Source organism: Wyeomyia smithii, chromosome 2 (assembly GCF_029784165.1).
Source record: "Wyeomyia smithii strain HCP4-BCI-WySm-NY-G18 chromosome 2, ASM2978416v1, whole genome shotgun sequence".
NCBI lineage: Eukaryota > Metazoa > Arthropoda > Insecta > Diptera > Culicidae > Wyeomyia > Wyeomyia smithii.
Window position 1 is genome coordinate 21,196,421 of NC_073695.1, and position 25,182 is coordinate 21,221,602.

At 36.9% G+C, this 25,182-nt stretch overlaps 1 protein-coding gene across 3 annotated transcripts in view; it reads left to right on the plus strand.

Moving 5' to 3' along the window:
• The first annotated feature begins 1,623 nt into the window (after positions 1–1,623).
• Positions 1,624–25,182, plus strand: part of LOC129726123 (muscle-specific protein 300 kDa) — an 83,481-nt gene continuing 59,922 nt past the window's right edge. Inside the window, exons 1-5 of one of the 3 annotated variants that reach the window (XM_055682773.1) lie at positions 1,624–3,079; positions 16,013–16,074; positions 16,452–16,930; positions 16,983–17,259; positions 17,319–19,889. In XM_055682773.1, the coding sequence (XP_055538748.1) occupies positions 2,350–3,079; positions 16,013–16,074; positions 16,452–16,930; positions 16,983–17,259; positions 17,319–19,889 (4,119 nt within the window). In that variant the 5' untranslated portion in view covers positions 1,624–2,349. The remainder of the gene's footprint in view (positions 3,080–16,012; positions 16,075–16,451; positions 16,931–16,982; positions 17,260–17,318; positions 19,890–25,182) is intronic. The other 2 variants (XM_055682775.1, XM_055682774.1) reach the window with 2 other exon arrangements.

Consider the following 25,182-nt stretch of genomic DNA (forward strand, 5'->3'; position numbering starts at 1 on the left):
AACTTAATACTAAGGCGGTTTGATCGGGGTTTATTCCAAGCTTACTCTCAGTTTTATTTTTGATAAGCTCGTTGATAAGCTTTAGAAAGGACATATCCATATTTCCGAGAACGTCTCTGATTGAGGATATGGTTTTCGGCCGAATAGTTCCAGCTTTTGTACCATGTCATTTCGGGCTCTCGAGAATTGTCCACAGTACCAGATTACATGATTGATATCGCCATAATCCGATAGGCATTAGCGAAGGTTAGATTCGGTCAAGTTTATTCTTAAAAATGTGCTGGCTGAGTATAATAATTAAAAATCAGTTTCGAAAAGTTTCTAATGAACATTTAAGTAACGTCAGAACCTTTGGACCAAGGCTTAAGTTTTACACTGGGAATAATACTATGATAATTTCACTCATGGGATTCTATGTTTGTTACCATGATTGGATAACACTTCACCCCTCTAATGCTCCACGTTTCGCTAACTCATTCTCATTGATATCGGAATCAGCAGGAATCCAAAGAAACGTTATATTAAAGTTTCGCTGTACTAAGTCGTATACGATTTTCCGAATCCTAACGACTGAATCAGAGGATTTGCTAATCTTTTCACTCTCAAGGCTTCAAGAGAACTGAAGCTATCAGAGCAAACTAGATTATTGACCGGTTATAGAGTTTTTATAACTTCGCAAGTGTAGAGAATTGCTATGGATAAAAGATCCTGAGCTACGATGCTTTAAATGAAGTGTATTCTAAGATACATACAACCTTTTAATAAAAATATTCTTGAGTCTAAACATTTCCCCACCCGTAATAATAATATACTCAGTTATATACCCAAAATACCCAAAATACTCAGTTTGCTAAACTGAATAAGTCAAAAATCAAACAACGGGTCTAACAATATTTTGCGTAATTTCTAGTCATTTTGTCTGGAAACACTCTAATAACCTGCGCGCGCAAGACAGCGCTTTACGTCGTTTACGTCAAATAACATTTGAACACCGACATGCAGTTCTGTTAATTAAACGATATCATCAAATAATAAGATTTTACTCCTATTATAGTTTTGGTAAAGACTGTAATATGTTATACTTATGATCAGGAAAATCTACCATCAATCATCTATATCACTATCATGCCAATTTCCAATGATCGACCACGCACTGCATACAATAACAAGTGACAGGTGATTTGAGATGCAACTAAATAACCTGCGCGCGCAAGACAGTTCTTTACATAAAATACCGTTCAAACGCTGGCATGCCAGTTCAGTTAACTTTACGGTATCGTCGGGAGAAGATAAAACTCGAAAGGCAGTAAGTAAGTAATGTGCCGCAGTCTAAAAATAAATCTGCTACTCCATATATAGAAAATAATGTGTTGAAAATTGGTAGTGAAGATAGATTTAACCTATCGGGAAGTTAATTATAAACGATGCTGTTCGAGTAAGTGCTAGTCGAACTTGAAAATTTGCTTAATCGCTTATGTTGTTCAAATGGGATACACCTGTATCGTTGTTGTTTTTGTTTCAATTCTGTTCAAAGTTACGTAATGCGATTTATTATACAATTTTGATAGTTCAAAACAAGTGTTTCAAGTAGTAGTTACTTGATTTTATCATGTGGTATCCATACGTTAATGTGCTAATTCGTAATGTGCCGTCGTTAACAATGAAGACGTTATTCATTCGTGATTGTGATGTGAAGGAAAGAAGCAATGTCATACGAAATCAAATGTGGCAGATTTAGATGATATTCTAGTGAATGCTCATTTATCGTAACTATTTGAAAACCATGATTCAGTATCACTGGTGGATATTCTAGCTTGAAAATATATGGACGTTTCTTTTTTGAAGATTAAAAATAGATGAAAAGCGAGAAGATACTTTAAGTCAAATCTCCTTTTGGACCAGTTCATTTCTATTTTTGGGGGAAGTCGTGCGTGTGTTTTTTTATGCAAACATGTATATATTTTATTATTTTTTTGGTGTTAGATTATGTTAAACTGTATTAGTCACTGTCTATTACTAACGATGAAGATTCTTATAAGTTAAAAAGTGAATAACGAAGAAAGTGATTCAAAGTTAATAAATTTTCAACTCAGCAACTGTTCTATTTTTAAACAATCTGCATATGTAACACTTTCGAGAATTATGTGTGTCAGTGGCTTCCAGAATACGGGTGCACAACGTAACGAACGGCGCTACGATGTCTATATTTAACGCGAAAATTACTCACGTCTATTTTTTGAAAAAAATGTTCCACTTTTACGTTATAGCAAGGACGTAATCGACTGCAACCGAAGAAATTAAAATCGAATAAACAAAGTGATCTCCCACACAGCAGCAGCAGCATCAGCAATGTCCGATCCACCGAACGTCAATAATAACATGCCGGCCGGCAGTGGACGCGGTTGGTTTCGCACACCTCCTCCTACCTATTTTCGTTCACCATCTCCTTGGGTGCCGCCGGGGACTCCTCATGTCGTGCAACAAATATCAACTGTATCATCCGCTAACGATAGACAAATGGCTGCGCATTTCAGTCAGCAGCCTATGCCTACAATGGCGTCACAAATTTCTCGAAATGAAACCGCAATATCCTACGAAATGCGACACCAAAAAACGAGTAATATCCCTGCAGACCGATCCGAACTAGAACATAAAGTTTATGCATTCGAGAATCCGTATAATAGACCGGTTTCAAGTACACCTCAACCGCACTTGGCAAACTTTCAATACGGCCACGCATATCAAAGATCAATGTCACCGGCCGTCTACAATACGGTACCTCAGGTTGAACGAATACATATGATGCAAATTCCGGATTATTCCTACCAGCCAGCACGAGAAACAACGATACCGCAAGCCGGTGAGCTAATCCAGCCAATTGCGTTTGCAACGAGCAGCGGTTCACACGGTGCAGCATCAGCATCTGCAAATTTGAACGAATTCAGTAAGCCGTCTCAATACGTCATATACGATACCAGTGATGATGGTCCGTCAACTGCTGACATCATTGCCAAGCAATCGCAAGATTACATCGATGAGAAATTGGCCGAATATCAAGCGACGATTTTCCTGCTGCAAGGTTAGTAATTTGTGTCTTTTATTACAGTGTTTGCAATTTATCTTTCCACTAGATAAGAACAATTTTCAAGTTCATAAATAATTATTAGTTAATTAAATATATTCAATTAATTATGCATGGAACTATGTGTTATGTTATACTAATCAACCAGCTCGAATTTCTCGGCAAAAGCATTGCCAATTTAAACACATTTATTAATCAGAGACCGACCAACTCGCTTGATTTTCTCGTCAACGCTTATATAACAAAGTGTCAAGTGTGTGTGATATTCTTGACATTTAAAATATTCCGTAAGCATTTTTTCTAAAAATATACAATTGTTTACCTTCGGAAAGCACTAGCACTACAGGTAGCAAATAATGCAGGTATTTTGAGCATTAACGATAATCAACAGCTGCGAGATAATTACTAGAGTAAAATTTAGCTTCAAAAACCGTTTAAAGTTTTCTTTGACTCAGCGCAAACTCTTATTTCTATTTATATATTCCCACGCAGAAAGACTGTGCAATAAATCAAATAAATAAAGTAATTAATTTGGGCGCTCGAAACATGTGATGCGCTGAAAATCATGTCCGTGTGAAAGTATTTCTCTTATTTTCGCTTCCACGAAGCAAACCAGAAGGTTGCGACCACATGTAACACCCATAACAAGATCAAACTTGTGTCTCGTGAACGCTAGGGCGCATCTTACATATCTGTAAAAATTACATCATTAGTACCGCTAATTTACTGTGAAGAATGCAGAACCCATGCTTTGAATAACGTTGTGCGCTTTTTCTTTTTTCTCATTGACGAGAAAACCAATTGAAATAAAATTTGCAAGGAAATCAGAGACAATTTGAGTTTGTTTCTTTCAAATTCTGCTTTAAATTGATATTTTTTTTGATTATTTTACCATTCTTCTTTGAAAATAAAGTTGCATTTTATTTCTTTTTTCATTATGCAGTTGAAGTCATTATTAAATAAAAGTGTTTTTTTTTCTGTGTCCTATCAAAACGCACAATGATTGCTCTGACATCGCACAAAAAATGTGTGAAACGCATAACGCATCAGTTGTACAATGATTAAATTGTCAGAGATCGAAATCTCCATTTTCAAATATTGCATGATCGTACCGTATCTCAAGCGGAAAAATCAATACGAACAGAGAAAATTATTATATACTCTGAATTCGCGATTACTAATTGTTTAATGAATATAGCACCAATCTTCCATACTATCACGAAACAAATTTACGATTGCCATTTTGTCTAAAAATATACAATTGTTTTCCTTCGGAGTTTAATTGAGTTTAATTGAGTTTAAGTTTAATTGAATGCATTAGAGGTAGTAAATAACGTAGAGAGCAAGATCGCGCCCAATCACCGATGGTCGAATATCGACCATTTTTTATTTGAATGAAACTTTGCACACGTATTTTGCTCAGCAAACTGAGCATTTTCCACAGATGGAGCGATTTTTTACACCCATGAGTTTCATTCTAAAAGGGCGTATGCCTTTTGGCATAGGTTTCATTCGAAGCATTGTAGCCCAGAAACCGTTGGATGTATAGAAAAACTGTCTGAGAATGAGTTGCAGGGAATTAAAAATGCATCATAAAAAAATATTCACTGTACAAAATAATTTTTTTGACAAAAAAAAAAATTAAAAATAAATATTAATAAATTTAAGAAAAAAACGAGTTAATTTTTTTTTTATTTTTTTTTTTTTAAACTTGACATTAATACGCAACTTTTAAAATAAGTCCAGGATGGAGAAATGAAAAATATTTTTTGTATGGTAGATTATTTTTTTATAAAAATTCTAATTCAAACATTTTTCAGAATATTTGTATTCTAATGATTTTGAAAGATGCAGAAAGTTGTTTTGAATCAAAAAGCTCTTGGTAGTTAACATTCTAAAGGCATCGGTTTTCAAGTTATTTTAAATTAGAGTTCGAAAAATTATTAATATATATGAAAATACACGTTTTTCTTAATTTGTCCGTGGTTCTCCAGCAAAAACTATACGTTCATTGGAAAGCTTGATCAAAAGTATACAGTTCATTCTTTGACAACAAAACGATTGGATAAATAACTCAGGCGCTGTACCTTAGCTTACCTACACGTATGTTTGTCGTGCAACACTACCTACTTGTTTACTTATAACAACTGTTTGTAAAGTAAGCTACCTACCTCCAGCGTTGTTAAACTCGCTCGCAAAAAGCATGCGATACTCCAAGTGGCGTTCTCGCCGCTACCGAAATCTCACACTAGAGATACTCCTGTCGTACTGTTTCTCATTCTCTTTTCCTTTTTTCATTTCACACTACCGAGCGTTGATGCTTGCGAGTTTTCTCATAGGCCGACACGCACTCTCGCTCGCGTACTTTCCCACTCGCGTGTACCTCCCTTTCTCGCGAGCACAACCGTCAAGACGCATTATGACGATACGGAGTGACAAGGTACGACAAAGCGGAGTGGCGAAAAAAATATTTCGATGGGTAGGCAGGGATGCCACATATACAGATTTTTCAGTACTTATACAGATTTTTGCGTATTTTTTATACAGATATCTGTATATACAGATTACAGATTTTCTGGAAATAGTACAGAACTATACAGATTTTTTTTTTTGATTTTCGTGGATCGCGAAACAAACTTTTCGATATAGTTGAAAATCGAAAAAGAACTCAAATGCTATTGAGCGTATTGGAGGTTGCATTATATTTATATGTTACGCATAAACGTGTGCATAATTGTGTTTTTTATTTTAAGGGATATGTCCAGTATATATGCAGATATTTATACAGATTGAAATACCACCAAGGTGATTTTCTGAGATTCGAAATACAGTTGAAATTGTGGCATCACTGCGAGTAGGTGGTCGAATATCATACACGTTCAAGCATGCGATTCTATATAGATTTATCACCCCACTTTCGCTCGTCGGTGCACGATGCAAAACTACTTGGCATCAGTTTAGCGATGGACAAGCCGCATGCGTGAGTCGGTGAACGAAGCATTTTCGTTTTCGGGCACATTTTTTCAAGCACTCCTAGTCAAGTACTCTTATTCGAGTACTCGCGTATTTGGCGTGAGTAAAAAAGCAAAAGAGAATTCGCGAGCGGCTGTATGCTGGCTGCTGCTCTGGCAAATGCATGGATAATAAAGAGTTTCTCGAAAGTGTGTGTGCGAACGACTGGAGAAGCGTAGCACACATCTCAGTCTCGAGCAGAAAGGAGTGGATATGTTTTGCTTCTCGCTCGTTTAGCAACGCTGCCTACCTCATGGGTAACCCATAATATCTGTTTCCGTATATAAATACCATTGCACTTCTCCAGAAGTGTTAGTAACAGTTTGCATTTTGTGAAGATGAATAAAGTGAAAATGGAATACACCAAGCCCAAGTGCTGTAAACCCTTTCCTGATCATCGATGCTCATCAAGCTTACGCAAATTAAACGAAAACGTTATTGCAAAATTAAAAATATTGAACGGTCAAGCTCATTTTACAACGGTTTTATCAATTTGTGGCCCATGCGATGCAATTGGTGGCACATTAAAACGAATGGCAAGAAATGCAAGTTTAGCTAAAGAACATGAACATCCCATTACAAGCGCAAAAGAATTGTATGATTGGGCTAGTCAGAAAAGTAATACAAATTCATCAAAAATGTCATTTAGTTGGGTATCATATGAAGAATATGAACAAGGAGTAACAGAATGGAGCAATATTTAAAAAAAATCTATAATAATAGCTGCCACACAAAAGTATTACTCCTTTGTTCCGATTTCAGAAAATAAGATACAAACGAAGCTGTTTTCAAAAGATGACGAATCATTTACTTATGATGTATATAAAATATAAGGTGAAACTAGTTCTGTAAAGTATCTATGTCATAAAAAAATATGTTCCTAAGATAATGAAACTCGAAAATAAGTATTTGATTCTGATATATATTTATATCACTTAGAACATTCAACTCTTTTCTTGAGAACCGTTCGCCCAATCGTTTTGTTGTCAAAGAATGAATTGTATATTTTTGATCAAGCATTCCAATGAATGTATGGTTTTTGCTGGAGAACCATGGACAAATTAAGAAAAACGTGTATTTTCCTAAATTTCAATAATTGTTCGAGCTTAAATTAGAAATAACTCGAAAACCAATGCCTTTAGAATGTTAACCACCAAGAGCTTTTTGATTTGAAATGACACTCTGCATCTTTTAAAATCATCAGAATACAAATATTTTGAAAAATGTTTGAATTAGAATTTTCATAAAAAAATTAATCTACCATAAAAAAAATATTTTTCATTCCTCCATCCTGGACTTTTTTTTGAAAATTGTGTATTAACGTCAAGTTTCTTTAAAAATAAAGTAAAAAAAATTTAACTTTTATTTATAAATCGAAATTTAATGTTTATTTTTAATTTTTTTTGGTCAAAAAATTTTTTTTTGTACAGTGTATAGTTTTTTCATGATGCATTTTTAATTCCCTGCAACTCATTCTCAGACAGTTTTTCTATACAACCAACGGTTTCTGGGCAACAATGCTTCGAATAAAACCTATGCCAAAAGGCATACGCCCTTTTAGAATGTAACTCATGGGTGTAAAAAAACTCTCCACCTGTGAAAAATGCTAAGTTTGCTAAGCCAAATACGTGTGCAAAGTTTCATTCAAATCAAAAATGGTCGATTAAATTTTCGCGTATTTCCAGGCGATTTGAAATGATTTTGCTCTAGACACTTTTAATGTACACGATTAATAAGAGCTGAGGGATAAAATCTAGATTTTTTTCTTTACTAGAGAGGCTTTTGGCTTTTGGTTGGTTCACCTCTAACTCTATCTAGATTTAAATTTAGCTCCAAACGAAGGTTAGGTTTGCTTCAGTTTAGCAATTCTGTTCGAAAGTGAACTATATTTAATTGCAGAAAACGCGCGTTAACCTCCTTTTGTTCGAATTTATGGCAAAACAAATATTTCTATTTTCAAGTTCCTACACAAAATAATCACGTTATAAATCAAATAAATATAGCAATCAATTTTTCAATAGTGTAGCGCTGTTTGTTTTCAGTGGACTGTTCATGTTAAATGTTCGTACGAGAGCAAGTACCTAGAAGAGAATCATTTTCATGATTTGCTTTACATCGGATAAGAAATGAGTGCCGATTATCAAATTTTTTTCTAGTTTTGGAAAGAAAATCTTTTTGTTACACTCGAAAACCAGAAGCTACATTTCCATTTTTTATTAAATGTTTGTTCATACTGGTGGTTTTTATTTGTTATTCCAGTATAACTGAAGAAAATCTTACTTGAAAATAAAATAAATTCTTGCTACATTTTCTGGGATTGAAGCACGTGAATGTAAACTAATTTGGTCTGCGATTTGATTATGCGTCGATGTTAATCCGCGGAGTTATAAAAACAAATAAGGGGAAAGCAGGTAAAGACGGACACCTTAAGGATTAATCTTAATAGGGGAACTGTTCCATTATTCATCTCAGCCCATATATTCATCTTATACAACATGAAAACACAATTGAAAACAGGAAAAAAACATATTTTCTAGTCAAAGGTTGGAATCTTCTTAGTGCACTTTAGATTTCTCATAAAGTTGAATCCTCAAAAACTCACTTAAAAGCTGTAAATTTGATATTATAGTCGGGTATCTGCACTCGAAAACTCATTTTTCATAATCAACTACCTCAGAAAACAAAATTTGCGCATTGCTCTATACGGCTACAACGGAACTCATTCAGCAGCCAACCAGAGCTTTTTCCATCAATAGTGAACCACTTTTTATTTTAATCACTAAACAAAATCACTCACTACACTAAGAATACTTTAATCATTAAAATGTTCACCTCGAATTTCCAAAAACAAGCTTGAATTAGCAGAAATATGTGAGATGAATTTTTACAAATCCTAAATTTCAACTGTAGGGGGAATAGGGGCATAATGTGCACACGGGGCGAAATGGGCACCCGTTTTTTATGCGAAACTACGCGTTTTTTAATACAATATGGTATGTGGAACTCTTCCGTAGTTACTACAGTATCTCTTTATGAAGAACGAATGTGGTTTGTCAGTTTAAAATAGGGAAATATATTGAAAAAATCATCTTGGTTCCCAGGTGTTGGAAAAATTATTATTATTGCGCACTACAAAATGAGCTTCTACGGTCGTTTAAATGGCTCAATCAAGTATGTAAACACATCAATATGACGTATGGGTCGTTCCCAAAGTTTCACCATCATTGAAGTTTTGATTTTTAGTTTTAATTAGTATCAAAATCTGTTATTAACTTTAACTAATTCGATAGGGGCGAAATTGTCACCTTTAGGTGGGGTGAAATGAGCACACCTTTTCATATAAACTGACCTGAAATTCATCTCAGTAGACTTGTGAGTTTGTCTGTTTCCATAGTCAGTATTTGTTTACAGTGCTGGTGCGAACATATATTAGAAAATCTTTGAGACCGAATCGGTCAGAAAGGGTACTGCAGGCAGAATTGGCCACCAAGAGGCGCGACGGGACATTCACGAAACAAGCCGCCAAGTATCACGGCATCCCGCGACAAACGTTGGCCCATTAGTTGTACTTCTACACAGTTTCAAGATATGTTCTATGAGGGTGCTCATTATACCCCGTGGGTGCTCATTATGCCCCAGTGGGGTGCTCATTGTGCCCCACACATCGACTAATTGCTAGTTTTTGATTCATGAATTCAATTTGTGTTTTTCACCATGATACGATAAACTTTTCAATTTGTGAATAGTGTACCTTTAGTTATAGATAGTTAATTCAAGTTTTGCACTGAAGACAGCTTAATATTTTTGTCGTTTTCCATGCTTAAATCAGCAACCAAGTTAGGGTGCTCATTATGCCCCTATGCCCCTATGTATTTTCATCTGTGGAACGCAGTGGAAGTTGAAGATAATCAAAAGTTGTCAAATCATTTTCTGTTAATACGAAAAAAACATACGGAAAATGTTGAATTATTCTGATATAATTGATAAACTCGACAGCACTGCAGTGGTTGCCTAGGTTACCAATTTTATACCTCAACAACCACAGCGGATACCTAGGTACCGTGGAATGGGGTGCAATTGATCAGTGGGGTGAAATTGATCACCTGAAAGTTCGTGATAGAAAATACTGATCAAAAGATATTGCTCTCACAACACTAGGCAATGTTAACGTGTTCTTAAACGCAACTTTTGCATGATTCACATACCTGTCAAAGTTAACCCTTGCATGCCCGGTGCAATTTTTCATATTTTCGAAAAAAATTTCTAACTCAGTCAAAACTCAATCAAAATCAACCGAAACAAATTTTAACCTGAAATATCGTCATTTTCGTTTCCAAACTAGCTATAAATGATATTTTCAGTACAGAAATCATCATTTAACTTTAGCATATCGAAAATAAGCACATTTTCAAAAGCATGTATAGATTTCAATGGTGATCAATTTCACCCCAATTTACCTCATAGTACCTTATAGAATTATCGAATTTATTTCATGAAGTAGACGATAGAAAGGTTTACTGGAGTACATACCAGTACTTGTTTTAAAATTATACTTTTCGTTAAAAATGTACAGAAAGAAAATACTTTAATAAATTCATAATATACTTCTAAAAATTATTGTGGTGCCAGGTTCACTAATGTAGAAACGCAAGAAAATATATCAAACAAATTTATCAACAAATTTAGAAACAAAATCGTTGCAGTTCTCAATTATAAAAATTAGCTTGCTTTGTAGGCAGACCACACAATAATAATCTTTAAATATACTTTCTGAATGCAAAAACAGGTACACGAATTCCCCGCCTTTAATAAATCTTCTATTTATTTTTATTATATGGAAAATAAATTTACATTTATGTTGTAACGATCACGATTATTTAAAAAAGGGCCTTAAAAATAATGAAATAAAATTTTGAATCACTGAGAAAATTTCTACCTAATTCTTGTTGCTTAGTGAGAAGAGAATCTGCTTTCTTTTTGGGATAAACTGTTAATGTCCGTCAGCGACAGTATTGCAGTTTTTCTTTAGTTGCACACCAACAGAAATCATGTTTCGCTGAGCTGACAAAATACGAATGACCAGTGCTCTGCTCCACAAAGCTTATAGCGATACTGTTAGCTGGACCAGCATGTTTTCCTCAAAGTCGTCAGTTTAAACAACATCTTGTTAGTAGTTCCAGTACGATCCGCAACTTTAAACTTGGATGACATCAAAATCAGCAGTTTGGTACAGATGAAAAATCGAAGATGTAGCCAAAGACTCTCAGAGCTCTCATTAAAGCTGTTGAAAAATTATTCACAAGTTTACAGGACTCTGGTTGTCTCTACCACTTCCTCCTTCTCTCTTCCATCTTCGTCAAAAATCGATCGACATACAATAAAGACATGATGTCGAAAATTTTTAAAATTACAATTAGGCCAAATAAAATAATTAAATATTGTACAAAGAAAAAATATTCCTTTACAGCGAATGAAGTTTTCAATATTAAAAATATTTTGTGTTGGTCATTACTTAAAGAATGAGAACCTTTTCGTCCAGCCATGGTTGAAACGTTACCTTGAAGTATTCCGCCTTTTTCGAAACCTGGTTAAACTTCTTGGTGGAAGAATTTCAGCTGCGTCGTGTTCCGGGTTAAAAAAAAATAAAACACGTGCTCTCATCTCTTCAAAGAGTACTCATCTTTAATGTGTATTTCTATTTGAATAATATAAGATTAGCGTCATACGTTGGTACTTTTTATAGTTATTCAAAAGATCACCATTATCCATTTGAGATTCTTGGTTGTGTGCACAAGGAAAAAGAATCAGCGGTTACATCGTGTTTTCCTTGTTGTTTATATTAGAAACAACCGTGTTCCATGGCTACTACAATTGAGTTAAGCGTATGAACCTGATACGCAATCAAAAAAGAAGTTCTTTTAAATTCAATTTTCATTCAATTCATTTTCAAGCTTATGAATTAACCTTTTAAATTATTCATGTTGGATAGCGGGCTTTCATGGGCAATTATAATTCCAAGGCATAATTAATCCGAAATATGTTTGGAAGACAAAAACTTTATACAATACACAAACCCCAAGATGTTTGGAAGTTTTTGAAATCAATAGAAATATATCTTGGACATATGTGAACAGTATCTCTCATGTACCTACATGCATCCTGTGAAGCTACAGGATGGTCTCAAGTTATGTAATGCATACAGTAATTATCCCCGAAAAGCACGATGTTTGTCCATTCCAAATGCTGTAAAAAAAATCAAAACTCAACAGATTATACTCAAATTTAGGATCTATGTCCCGAATCCTTAAGCAAGCCAAGAAAAATATAATTTGTTTGGTTGGTTCGCTTTGACTATTAAGGTTATGGCTGCCCTTGGACCACACGTACGAATCAATTTTGCCAATTTTGAAATGTCCAGAAGAGTTTTAGACAACTTAATTGCTCTCGCAGATGGTCTCGAGGTACGGTACTAGTCGTTGTATGTTTGAATCTGTTGTATGTTTGAAACTGTTATCAGTAGGATCGAAGCGCTAGCCCCGCGATTGTCCTGTACCTACATTGAATAGATGGCTGCGAAGTCTGTGTATAATATACAGTTACCTACTTGAATTTGAGACGATCTGAAACAAAATAGGATAAACGCTCCATTATTCATCTCAACAGCTTGGTGCACCTATATTCATCTTATTTCTCTCATTTGTCCAATTTACCGTCAAATTTCTACAAATTTTTGAAAGTAAATCTATTTGCTTCTCGGTTTCCTCAAGTGGCTGAAAATTTTACGTTGAAAATATGGTAAAATTTGACGAGAAATTGATCAACAAAGCGTGATGAGATGAATATAGGTACTGAGATGAATATAGGAGCGGTTACCCTACCTGGTCTGATTATGATACATTGTTTGGTCAAATCATGATTCAGCCTGATATTATGATACAAACTCTATGATAAAAAAACACGCTATATTTGAATAAATTCACACCGAGTAGGCTAGAGAAATTGATTGTTTCGTTGAACGTAATTTGTTTATGATTTCATGCGACACTAGGAAATTTGAAAGTTACATATTTGGTTTCTGTGTACTATTAAATATTGTTATGGATTGAAAAAAATAATAAATAGTCCTACCGTTGCATTCCTAGACAACCCGCAGCAAATTCTAATGTTTTGTTCTGAAGTTAAATATTTTTAGTAACAGCAAAAAGTAGAAGGATCTGTGTCTAAGTCCACAAACGCAGGATCGATATGGGATTACGGATGGTATTAAAAATAGGTTTGGCTATGAATCATGTGGAGTTCATAATTTCAACTTTTTCTGTATTAGTACCGATGTGAGTCAAAATCCGCAGAAGACGGAAGCGTCATATGACAAGAACCAATGCGAAATGCGCTTTTCTACCATTAGAGCGTTTCCAATAAACTCTTCAGTACTAGGAAAAGCAGAACTTATTTACTATGTAGGCCGCACTCAACCGTACGCGTCAGCATGAAATGAAAATATTTCCACTGTGAAATTCTTTCGTATTATTTTCACTGATAGGTTGCTGCATGTGAATCTAATGCCAAATAAAACGGTTTATTAGTTTTTTTGCTATTTCTCAGAAAAATTTTGGTCGATAGTGGTGCCTACGCTTGGAATCATTATGGTTGAGCAAATCATGGGATACTTGGCCCTGAAACTTTTTAAACATTAATAACGTAATAGGAGTATGTTGATAACTATAGTATTATGAAATTCTTGTATATTTTAACTATTTATCGGGATTGATACAGACTGTTCAGTTCTATAAATTCTATTAGCTTTTGAAATCTTTTTCTTTTTTCATCTCTTCCTCCGGTTCGACCTCTTTGGGATATTTTCATAGTGCCTGCAGCATAATGGCTCAGTATTTCTCGTTAGGCCTTAGTTCCGGTGCGTTGGGGGAGGGGGGATTATGTTCTTGGGTACGAAGGTCATCCCGTTGCACAGTGGTCCAATAGGGCAAAAAGTGGAACTTATTTCCATAGCGCCTTTCACCTTTATTCCAGCTTAATAGTGTTTTCGGAAGAATTGTTTGCGTGAATGACCCGCATGATCTTGCGATTGTCAAAAATTATGAAAAATTTATTATAAAATAAACTAACTTTTTTGTGTTAAGAGATAGAGGAACGGTTTATTCAAAAAGGTTATAGAAGATTCAGAAATATGAAACATTGTTGAACAAATGAAAATCTTATCTTCTTTAGGTACAAAGTTAAAAAGTATATTGGGACTAATGGAACTTACAAGAATTTAAAGTACTTGAGCTTAACTTCAAGGAAAAGTATTGACATCATGATTCCACTTGACCCTTTTAAACTTATACGTTTTTGAAGTTATCGAAAAAATAGACTTAAATATGATATAACTTTGTAAGGAAAAGTTCTAGAAATTTATGGTCTGCGGCAAAAATATGTGTTTTGTATGCCCTAACAATTCCTCCGAACAGTACTTTCGTAAAAAATGCAACTAAAATAAATTAAGTACGAAAAACTAAATTTTAGGTAAGTTCTATACAGGCTTCGGAATGGTCACGGTAGAACCACTTTTCACTGCGATAATCGTCTTCTTTTTTTCTACGGTGATAAGGCTCGCTGTCTTAATACATTCTTGAACAAACATGTCAAACGAGAACTCGCCACCACGACGTTTTTTCCCTGAAACGAATTTGACATTTTTTCTAGAAATGAAAATAACGCACGTTGTGTGTGGACGTTTTGTTAGTTTTTTTTTTATTTTTAGTATAGTAAACTTTTCACAATTTTTAACAATTTGCGATTTTTTGGGTAATTTATATAAACAACTAATCTGAAGACACTATTTAGCTTGGATGAAGGTGAAAGCACTATGGAATTAAGTTCCACTTTTTGTCTTATTTTTGCCTGTGCGTTGGCTTCGTACCAGGACACAATTGGAATAGTGGCACTAGATTCGGAGGGAATATCGTAGATTCTGTAGACACTGCTTGAAGTAGATCTCGCAGTCCCGGTAGCCTCGGACGGGCACTCCTTTTGTCACAGGAGCAGATTGCTGGCCAAATCAGGTATTTTTTGGAAAATTTTGAAAGTTTTTCCTTCCTTACTTCCTCCCGAACATCAAACTTGTGCTTCGTCAGCATCTGGGTATAGAGTTTCCGGGTCCGTGACTTTCCCATCGTATTTTGCCGTTTGTCATGATTTGGAGCCTTGTACGTATGCAGTCCCTCCCAGTCCTTGGCTTTCTGAACGACTTGGATTCAACTTTGAGGTCACATCCCTGACCGAAACATTGGGATTCCGCGTAAACACCTTCACAACACGCTTTTAATCTTGATCATTAGAACATCCATTCCGACCGCATTTCTCCCTTTCGTTTGGTGCTCAGACTATCGTAGTGACGTTTAATCACGCCACTAACCGTTGACTGCACGATTCCAGGCTGTGTTCCGATGTCCCGATGAGAGCGTTGACGATTTTCCAGGTGCTTGCACAAAATGAATTCGCGACATTTGTTTTTCCCAATTTTTGAAAAAACTGAAAGCGATAAAAATACAGTGTAAACAATACACTCCAAGCTACTTTTACACAAATTATTAACACAAAATACCCAATGGGTAATTTTACATAGCGTTTCCCCCGTGATACTATTTGATGTGGAGCACCCTGTATTTGGTAATTGTGTTCAGGAAAGTTGTAGTACGCAGTTCCAGCAGTATACCGGTGTTTTTTTTCCAGTTACCACAGCGATTCCATTGATCTAGCTTCTAGGTGTTTATGTAAAGGTTGAGCTTCTGTGAACAGTAACTTTTTATGTTGTTAGACGGTATTCTTGCAAGGATTTTTTTAATCTATTTGAGTAAATCACATTGTGTGGAATAGATGTAAACTAATTACTTAACTGTTTTCGTTTGTATTTTGTAGATGAACAAGAACGGGTACAGAAGAAAACATTCGTAAACTGGATCAATTCCTTTCTGTGTAAGGTAAGTTTTCGAACGTCTCTTCTTAAAATATTAACGCCAATAATAGTGCTAGAGTTCCACATATGGTACACATGGTTCTTTTGAAATGTTTATAAATAATATTTATCAATATGACAAAGTAGAACGTGCCAAAATCAATAAACATGTTCCTCAAACAACAGTCTCTTGGTTACCTCGCTGTCATGTTGCTCTAACCTACATATACCAACATGTTTGTATAAATAAGTGCGCCTGCATGTGAAATCGATATCCATAAATAAATATTTCAAGCTAAAATTGTAAACCGGAAACAAAGTAGAATTTTAAACTGAAGTTGGGGTTAAGGCATGGATTTTTTTCGCTTGATATTATAATGTTTCTCTTCTGTTATATTTTAGCGCAATCCACCATTAAGTATCAACGATATAATACAGGATTTAAAAGATGGAACAAAACTATTGGCCTTACTGGAAGTACTTTCCGGAGAACGCTTGCCCACGGAAAAGGGAAAAGTACTGCGAAGACCACACTATCTGAGTAACATAAATACAGCTTTGCAATTCTTAACCAATAAAAGAATTAAGCTTGTTAACATCAATCCATCCGACATCGTCGACGGACGGCCAGCTGTGGTATTAGGCTTAATTTGGACAATAATTCTGTACTTCCAAATAGAGGAAAATAGTCGAATTTTACACTATCTGAATGAGAATCTTAGCGGATCGGTAAGCAGTCTGGATAGCGGTTCGGTATCGCATATTCCAAGCCCTAGTAAACCGTTTATCCACGCGGTGCCTTCAACTATTCCACAGCAGGATGTGATGAAGCAAGGGCCTAAGAAAACTTTGCTCAGCTGGGTGAACAACGCTTTGCCAAAGTATGATGCATGTTACTACATTTATAAAAACAATTAACAAAATTTTTTGCAGACAATCGGGATTGGAAGTTCGTGATTTTGGTGCCAGCTGGCGTGATGGATTCGCATTCCTGTCTTTAATCGATGCAATTAAAACAAATTTGATAAACATTGCAGAAATGAAAAAATTCAATAACCGCCATCGTTTGGATACTGCTTTCAATGTTGCGGAATCAGAATTGGGCATTGCAAGATTATTGGATGCTGAAGATGTGGATGTGACTTGTCCCGACGAAAAATGTATCATGACTTACGTTGCACAGTTTTTGCATAAATATCCTGATGTTAAGGTATGTAGTATTAATCAACCTTGAATTAATTGAGTTTTATTCGAAACTTTTAATTATAGAATATCAATTCCAAAAGCGATAGCGAACAAGAGTTATTGTACTTACTCGACTGGCTGAGAGATAAAGTACGATACTATGACACCCTTAATGGAAACTACCCACTTTCATATGACAAATACGAGAGTTCTCTCCTGGAGAAAACAGAAAAATGGAATACATATAAGAAATTCAAAAACATTTATGCCTCCAAAAGTGTGTTCGAAATTCAGGAGTTAAGCAACTTGTGGGCACAGTTGGAAAATCATATGCAACTTTGGCTGTGGTATTTGGACTGCCATATTCCAGGACAAATTGGTGTCATAGGATTGTGGTTAAGCAATGGAGAAAAACTTCTGAACGACGATGATATTCCAAGCTGTATGAATGAAGAAACTGCCTCTCTAATAAGCAAAAAACTTGAGGCACATAAACAATTTTTCGTATCGTATCCTGAAGTACTGGAAACATTCAATGATTTAAAGCAACGGAACGAAGCCAAGGCAGTCCCAATCAATCAAATAAAATTCCTCGAAAAAAGGTTGTTGGAAATTGAGCCAAGAGCGAAACATAGAAGGATACGATTAAAGTTCCTGGAACATAAATGTTGCCTGATAGCTTTCCTAAACTTATTGGAGACAAAGATAAACGGAGTGAAATACGACAATGAGGAGGTTGTCAAGCAGTCTTTGGATCAGCTGAAAAACTTTGTAACTAAGAATCAAATTTTGCAAGAATTTGAAAAGGCTCTTGACGATATGCGGCAAGTGATAGAAGAATATAAAATAGATGGAAACATATCGAAAAAGGAAGGGTATCACATCGATACTTTCCTGGCAGACATTGAGGGTCGGTGGAAAAACGTGTCGTCTCGGTTAATCTGCACAGAAACCATGCTGGAAGATGTGCTCGTACATTGGCAAAAATGGCGTGTTTTGACCAATGAATTAGAAAACTGGATCAAAGAAGCACAGAATGCATTGCAGATGACGGAAGATGAGCAGATATATTTCTTCCAAAACTTGAGCAAATTCAAAGCGAAACAAGATTTATTAACAGATACGTACAATGTTTTGAAGTCAACATGTGATTATGACACTGCAATCGTAATTGAACATCGATACCGCCAAATCATGATCCAGTGGGAGCAAGTTTTCAAAAAATCTAAGCAGTACATGCATGTTGGTGATATACTTCAACACAGACAGAAATTTAAAACCGACGCTGCTCGATTAAGTGATTGGATTGCGAAGGCAAACGAAACCCTATCGAGAACTAACATGAAAAACTCAAAAGAAATTATTAAGTGTGAACACGATATTAAACAAATTGCATGTGAAATTGAGTCCATGGAAGAACTTTTTAAATCGATCAGTAGAAGTTTTCAGGCGCTGATAAAAGAATACTCGAGAGATGAAGTTGACAAGATGATGCACCTGATGAAAAAAGAGAAAGAAGCTCTCGTATGCATTAGGGCACAAATTCCAATCAAATTACATCTATTTCATCAAATTTTGACACAACAAGAAGCACTAGAATCCGGTCAGAAGGAAATTTCCAGCTGGTTAGATGAGGCGGAGAGCCTCCTTATATCGTATGCATTCACTAACGACCCCGAGCAAACGAATAATAATATTATGAAGCACAAATCCTTCTTTAGTCGTACTCTGTATTACAAATCAATGCTGGAAAGTAAAAATAACGTTTACCAAAACCTTTTCAAGCTATCCAACACAGATAAGAGTGTTGATTTCAGTGATACATCTGCTATAATGAAGCAGCTGAATGAACGCTTTAGCTACGTAATAAACAACGCGAATGATTGGGAGTACAAACTACAGGAAAACAAAAAAATATGGGAAAACTTCAACGCTTCATTAGGCAAGGTAGAAAGTTTCATAAGGCAAGCAGATCTTTGGCAAAATGCTTCTATTGCAATAGAGAAAAAAAGTGAGATAGAGAATCAGCTGGATTTCTTCCGGAATGTAGATCAATCTATGATTGCTAAACTTGAAACGCACACCGAAGAACTTCTCAAGTTTCTACCACCTCAAGAGCAGATAGCGGTAATTACAAAAGTGGAAACAATTCAAAAGCAATGGAGTGATATTATATCCAAGATACCTTGCCATATACTGAAGCTGGAATTCAAAACAAATGAGATCACATTCAATAATTGTATTCATGAAATTGAAAAAGAGCTAAATGCTGAGGAACAAGCTTTCAATCACAACGCAAATTATGAAACCATTCTACAACGCAATGCAAACTTTTTCCAAGCAAATGATTTACAAAAAGTGGAGAAATTGCTGGCTACTCTAGAGCGAACGAATTGTGTGTACGGGGAACAATTCCCCAACGATATGGTTCTGTTCCATCCGTATCAAAGAGCCAACGATAAATGGATTGCGGTATGCAAACGGGTTGAAAATGTAAAAAGTATTCTGTACAAAATTCCCGCCCAATGGGAAGCCTATCGGGATAAGTTCATCCAAATGACCAACTGGATGGATTCGGTAGATAAAGCATTGAAAAAAATCATCGTCGAGAAAGATTCCACGCAGCAGTTCGAAGCTGAAAAAGCGGAATTCCAGGTAATAATTTGGGTTTACTGTGTTTATTGACATTCCAGTGATTGAAAAAACATTGGAGTAGTTGTATCTGAGACACGACGACAGGATTGACGAAGGTTTACAGGTTCTAGCGAACTGGGGAATTCAAAAGGTAACTCTAAATATTTTTGGTTTTCTCCACATTTAGAGGAACCAATTGATTTTATTGTTGGTAGAATTTTTCTGCCGGTTTCAATTATTATATTCTGTTAGGCGTACGAAAGTTTCATTTCTCACACCGTTTGTGTAATTTCGGTGTTAGAGAAAAATAGTTTTATAATGATGGATCAGAAGGAGGTTTGGAAGAACACTTTTTGTGGAATTTTACGAAGTATTAAAAGTGCTTAAGTAACAGTGTCCTTGACTTTATAGCATCTGAACTGAACTGTGGGTTATAATTTGGAACAAGGTCTGTGTCTCCACCTTGTTCCAAACCAAATTAGTTTCTTACTCACTTCGGAAAATATTTCAAACTTCCTTGTACACTGCGTCTGATTTCTGGAACATTTCTTCCAATGATCCCGTTTGCCAGCTCGATTCCGTCCGCTCTAGTTTGTGTCAGTTTATGAGTTCACACTTGCCAAGTTTCGATAAACCTGTTTTGTTTCTTTGTATGTAAAAATGTTGGTATTCAAACTATTTGGTTTGAGTGTTATTTGTGGGAAATTTTGACTTTCATTTTTTATTCGAAAAAGGAAGGTTGTAGTTCTAGCCTAGTGTTGAAATACTGCAGCCGAGTCATGTCGAATGATTGTTAAAACTTACAGTGAAGACTGCATAAATGAGAGAAAATGGCGGTTTCGACGTGGAAGGCTTTGAGCGTTCTGGAGCTATGAAAAAATTCGTTAATGCAGAATTGGAAGTAAAACCATCACATGAGCTATCTACTGACGACAAACAATACGTTTGCGCCAAGCATCAAATGAAAAACGACCACAGTACAAGTAAAGACGAAGTAATTCTGATGCACGACGGCTGAAGAAAATATCGTCATTGGGAGCTTCGTCACGTTTCGTTACGTGGTTGAAATCATTCCTGTGTGATGGACGGTGCAGGTTGAGCTCGACGCTACTGTCTCTACATTCTTCACGAATAAATCTGGTGTACCGCAAGGCAGTAATCTTGGGCCACTACTTTCCATCATCTTTTTCAACGATGCGGCTAGCGCGCTAGGAATTGGTTGCAGACTTGTTTATGCCGATGATTTTAATTTTTTTTTGACGATTCGTAATATCAAAGATTGTTACCGTTTACAGTCCCTGCTGGACTGCTTCGTGACGTGGTGTGAACTAAATGCCTTGACACTGAGCACGGCAGAATGTTAAGCGATTACATTTTACCGGATTCAATCACCAACAATTATTATGTACGCAATTGATGGAATGGTGTTGAACAAAGTCAATCTCGTAAACGATCTTGGCGTAATCATGAACCAAAGATTGACTTTTGAAAGACACCGCACAACGATCGTTTCTAAAGCCACCAGATAACTTGGTTTCATCTCAAAATTTGGACGTGATTCCAAGGATCCCCGATCAGAAAGAAAAAACAAAAATGTAACAGAAGCTATTAGTTTGTTACGGGAAAAACCTTACAGGCTGTGTTTTCAATTTGATCCCGTTAGGTGTTAAAATAACAGAAATTATAACCGAAATGGTTCTACTAGTATCAAACACATATCAAAATTTGTTACTAATGTATCAGCTTTCTAACAAAATATGATAGTATATAGAACAATATAATAACAAACATTGTTAGAATCAACAGGTTTTGATAAAAACGAAAAATTTGTTAGACTTGTTTAAGAACTACTTCATTTCAGGTTTTGTTATAATAACTCATTCAGATTCAATTTTTTTGTCAAAATCATATGGAAAATACAAAATTGTATCAAAACATGTTATTTGTATCTCGCGTTGATAGAATTTTGTCATTTTTTAGTTATGCTCTTCTGATCGGGTCCCCATTGCTTTAAAGCGTTGTATTGCTCTTTGGTGCGTCCCATACTGGGAAATACAAGCGTGGTTTGGACCCCGCATCAACTGTCTTGGAATTTTAGATTAGAACGTGTGCAAAGAAGGTTTATCCGTTTGGTTTTGAGAGACTTCTCCTGGCGTAATTCAGTTATTCTTTCACCGTATACGGATCGCTGTCGTTTGTTAGGACTTGAAACGCTTGAACGTCGCCGGAAGACACAGCAGGCATTATTCGTTGCTAAGATTTTCAATGGCGAAATAGACTCACCGAAATTGCTATCCACGATAAATTTTCACGCAGCACAACGCCTGCTGAGATCTTCATCCATGCTACTAAATACATTCCACCGCACGAACTACGGTTACTACGAGCCCGCAGAATTTTCTCAAATGTTGAACAACTATTTAACTTTGGTGAATCCACACATATTTTTAAACCGAAAATTATTTAGGCTAAGCTCCTTTTAACTATCGTCTCATTAAGACAACTGTCAGATGATGCTATAAACAAATAAACAAACAAACAAATGAACATCCAAAGTCGTGAAAACGTACCTGGAATTGCAAATCCGGGACAGCCAAACTTTTGACATCGTTCTTCCGATCAATGACGTACAGCTACTGGTGGTAATTTAGTTCGGCCAACTCCCATCTTTTCTGCTTCATGGATCCTGTAACGTTATTGACAATGTAAAGTTCTAATGTAATTTTAACCGATTCAAACCGAAAATAGATCGCAAAACTTGGAAACTTGATAATCACTTTTTTTAAGGATTGTAGCTCTGCATCTCTCGGGTTATTTATGGAGAAATGGAGTACCGATTTAACGTCGATTTTATTTCATCTTACTGTTTGGCTATCCTTCCATTATCACTCTCATAAAGAAAAACCGGTTCTCGATCCATATCACTCATCCCGACCAACTCTTTCTTAGCTGATTTTGTCATATGAAGACCAATGTAAACTTCCACCATGTCCGATTTCTCGTCAGTAACAACATTTTCCAAATCTTCGCTGAGATTGTCAGGCTGGTGTATGTCAGCCCCTTTTATGAACTTTGTCACGGGACTGCACACACCAAGGTTGATTTATTTAAATGTGGAGAAGCTTATAGTCGATTCCAGAAGATTGCAGAATTTGGTGCATGTATACCGGATTACTGCAGCTTCCTTTTCATACTTGGAATAGGAGGTGCTTTGGTAAGGAACTTCGAGGCATAGGTAGTTTGCATTATCTTCCCTCATGACTACTGAAAGGCCAGTCGATGCCGCTATAAGCGTCTCAGCTCAAAAAACCCGGTGCGTCTGATCTTCAGGAGGAGCGGCCCAAACAGCGTATGTTTCGAAGCAAGCGGCTGAGTATGAAATACTGTATCCCGCCAGCTTCACCTAAGATGGCAGCCCCATCAGCAGGAGGCAGATATCGCGACCCTGGTAGGGTAGCATACAGAGACCTTTCCGATCAACGAAATTAGAAATACGAAACGGATCAATCGGCAAAGACCTAGGCTACGAATAGCAGAGGTTGGGAGAGGGGAAATTCTTTCGTCCGGTCATTGGAAGGTATAGCCTCCACTCGTCAACCAATAGAAACGGCCTGATGTTGATAAACTTTGCAGCGGCCAGAGGGATGGCCTTATTCAGCTCCTCTTTTCCATGTTAAAATATTCGGAAACACACCTGGAGGCATCCAAATGGTGAAGCCAGCTTCCAGATCGATCACGTACTGATTTTCGGATGTTACTGATGTTAGGTCTTTTCGGGGACCGAACATTGACTCTGATATTTATCTCGTCGTTTGTAAGATCAGTGCATGGTTGTCGAACGTGTTGAAATCTCTCACAGAGAGGACAACGCGTTTCATCATCCAGCGGTTGAAAGCTGATGGCGTGGCTGCAGAATACGCCAGAGAGCTGGATCAACGGATCGCAGAACAGCAGGAGGAACGAGTGGAAGACATAAATGGGCTGTGAAACAGTATCCACGGTACCATCGAAACGATTGCAAGAGAGGTGGTAGGTACGACGCGTGGAAGACATCGTAACGGCTGGTTTGATGCCGAGTGCCAGAGGGCGACAACTTTTCCGTGCCAGGAGTCGCATGTTCACTGCGGCTACGCATCAGAGTAGTGAGAGATACAGGGAGGCAAAAAAAGCAAAGCCTTGGTGCTACATTCCGATTCGGAATTTGACCTTCTGTTTACAATACAAAAACTTCACAGCCAACCGTTAAGTGTACAGGACAATTGCGGGGCTAGCGCTACGATCCTACTGACACTAACAGTCTCTCCCGAGTCAAGACGGGCCTTGTCGTACCTCGAGACCAGATGGGAAAACTTACAGGGAGGCAAGAGCAGCCGAAATGAAAGTCCACCGTCGAAAGAAGCACGAGTACGAGGAGCAGGTGCTCGTCAGCGCAGAGAACAGTTATGCTAGAAACGACGTGCGGAGCTTCTATAGAACAGTCAACAGAGTCAGAAGCAGGAAATTTCCTGTGCCGGGCATGTGTAATGACAAGGACGGCAACCTGCTTACTGATAAACGGTTGCAGCCAGGTGGAAGGAGCATTTTCAGGTGCTATTGAATGGTGAGGAGCCGGATGAGCAGAGCAGGAACAGGATGACAATTTTGAGTGACGAACAAGCTGAGGAGCCACCAACACAGGAGGAGGTGAAAAAGGCGATTAGTGAGCTGAAAAACGGCAGGGCCGCTAGGAAGGACGGTATCCCGGCCGAACTTCTAAAAGCGGGAAGCGAGCGGCTGTACTATGCGATCCACCAGATAATACTAAGGATCTGGGCGGATGAACAAATGCCAAACGACTGGTTGGAAGGCCTCATATGCCTTATCTTTAAGAAGGGTCATCGATTGGATTGTTGCAACTATCGAGGCATTACATTGCTCAACCCTGCATGCTCTTCCGTACCCTGTTCTTCATATTGACCCGTTAACAGAATCCTTTTTTGGCGAATACCTGGCTGATTTTTGACAGAGGCGTTCCACGACGGATCAAATCTTTACCCTACGACAGATCATCGATGAATTCCGGGAGGTCTGTAGGTTATACAGACGCATCATCTGTTTGTGGATTTCAATGTGGCATACGACTCAGTGAAAAGAAACGACCTGCGGCAGATCATGCTGGAACACGGTTTCCCGACGAAACTAATTAAGCTGAGTCATATGACGCTGGAGGGATCGAGAGCATGCGTGTGGATAGCAACATCGCCCTCGAAGGTGCAGTACGAAGAGCAAACTGGCAAAGAAACGGTACGATCATCACGAAATCTCACATGCTTCT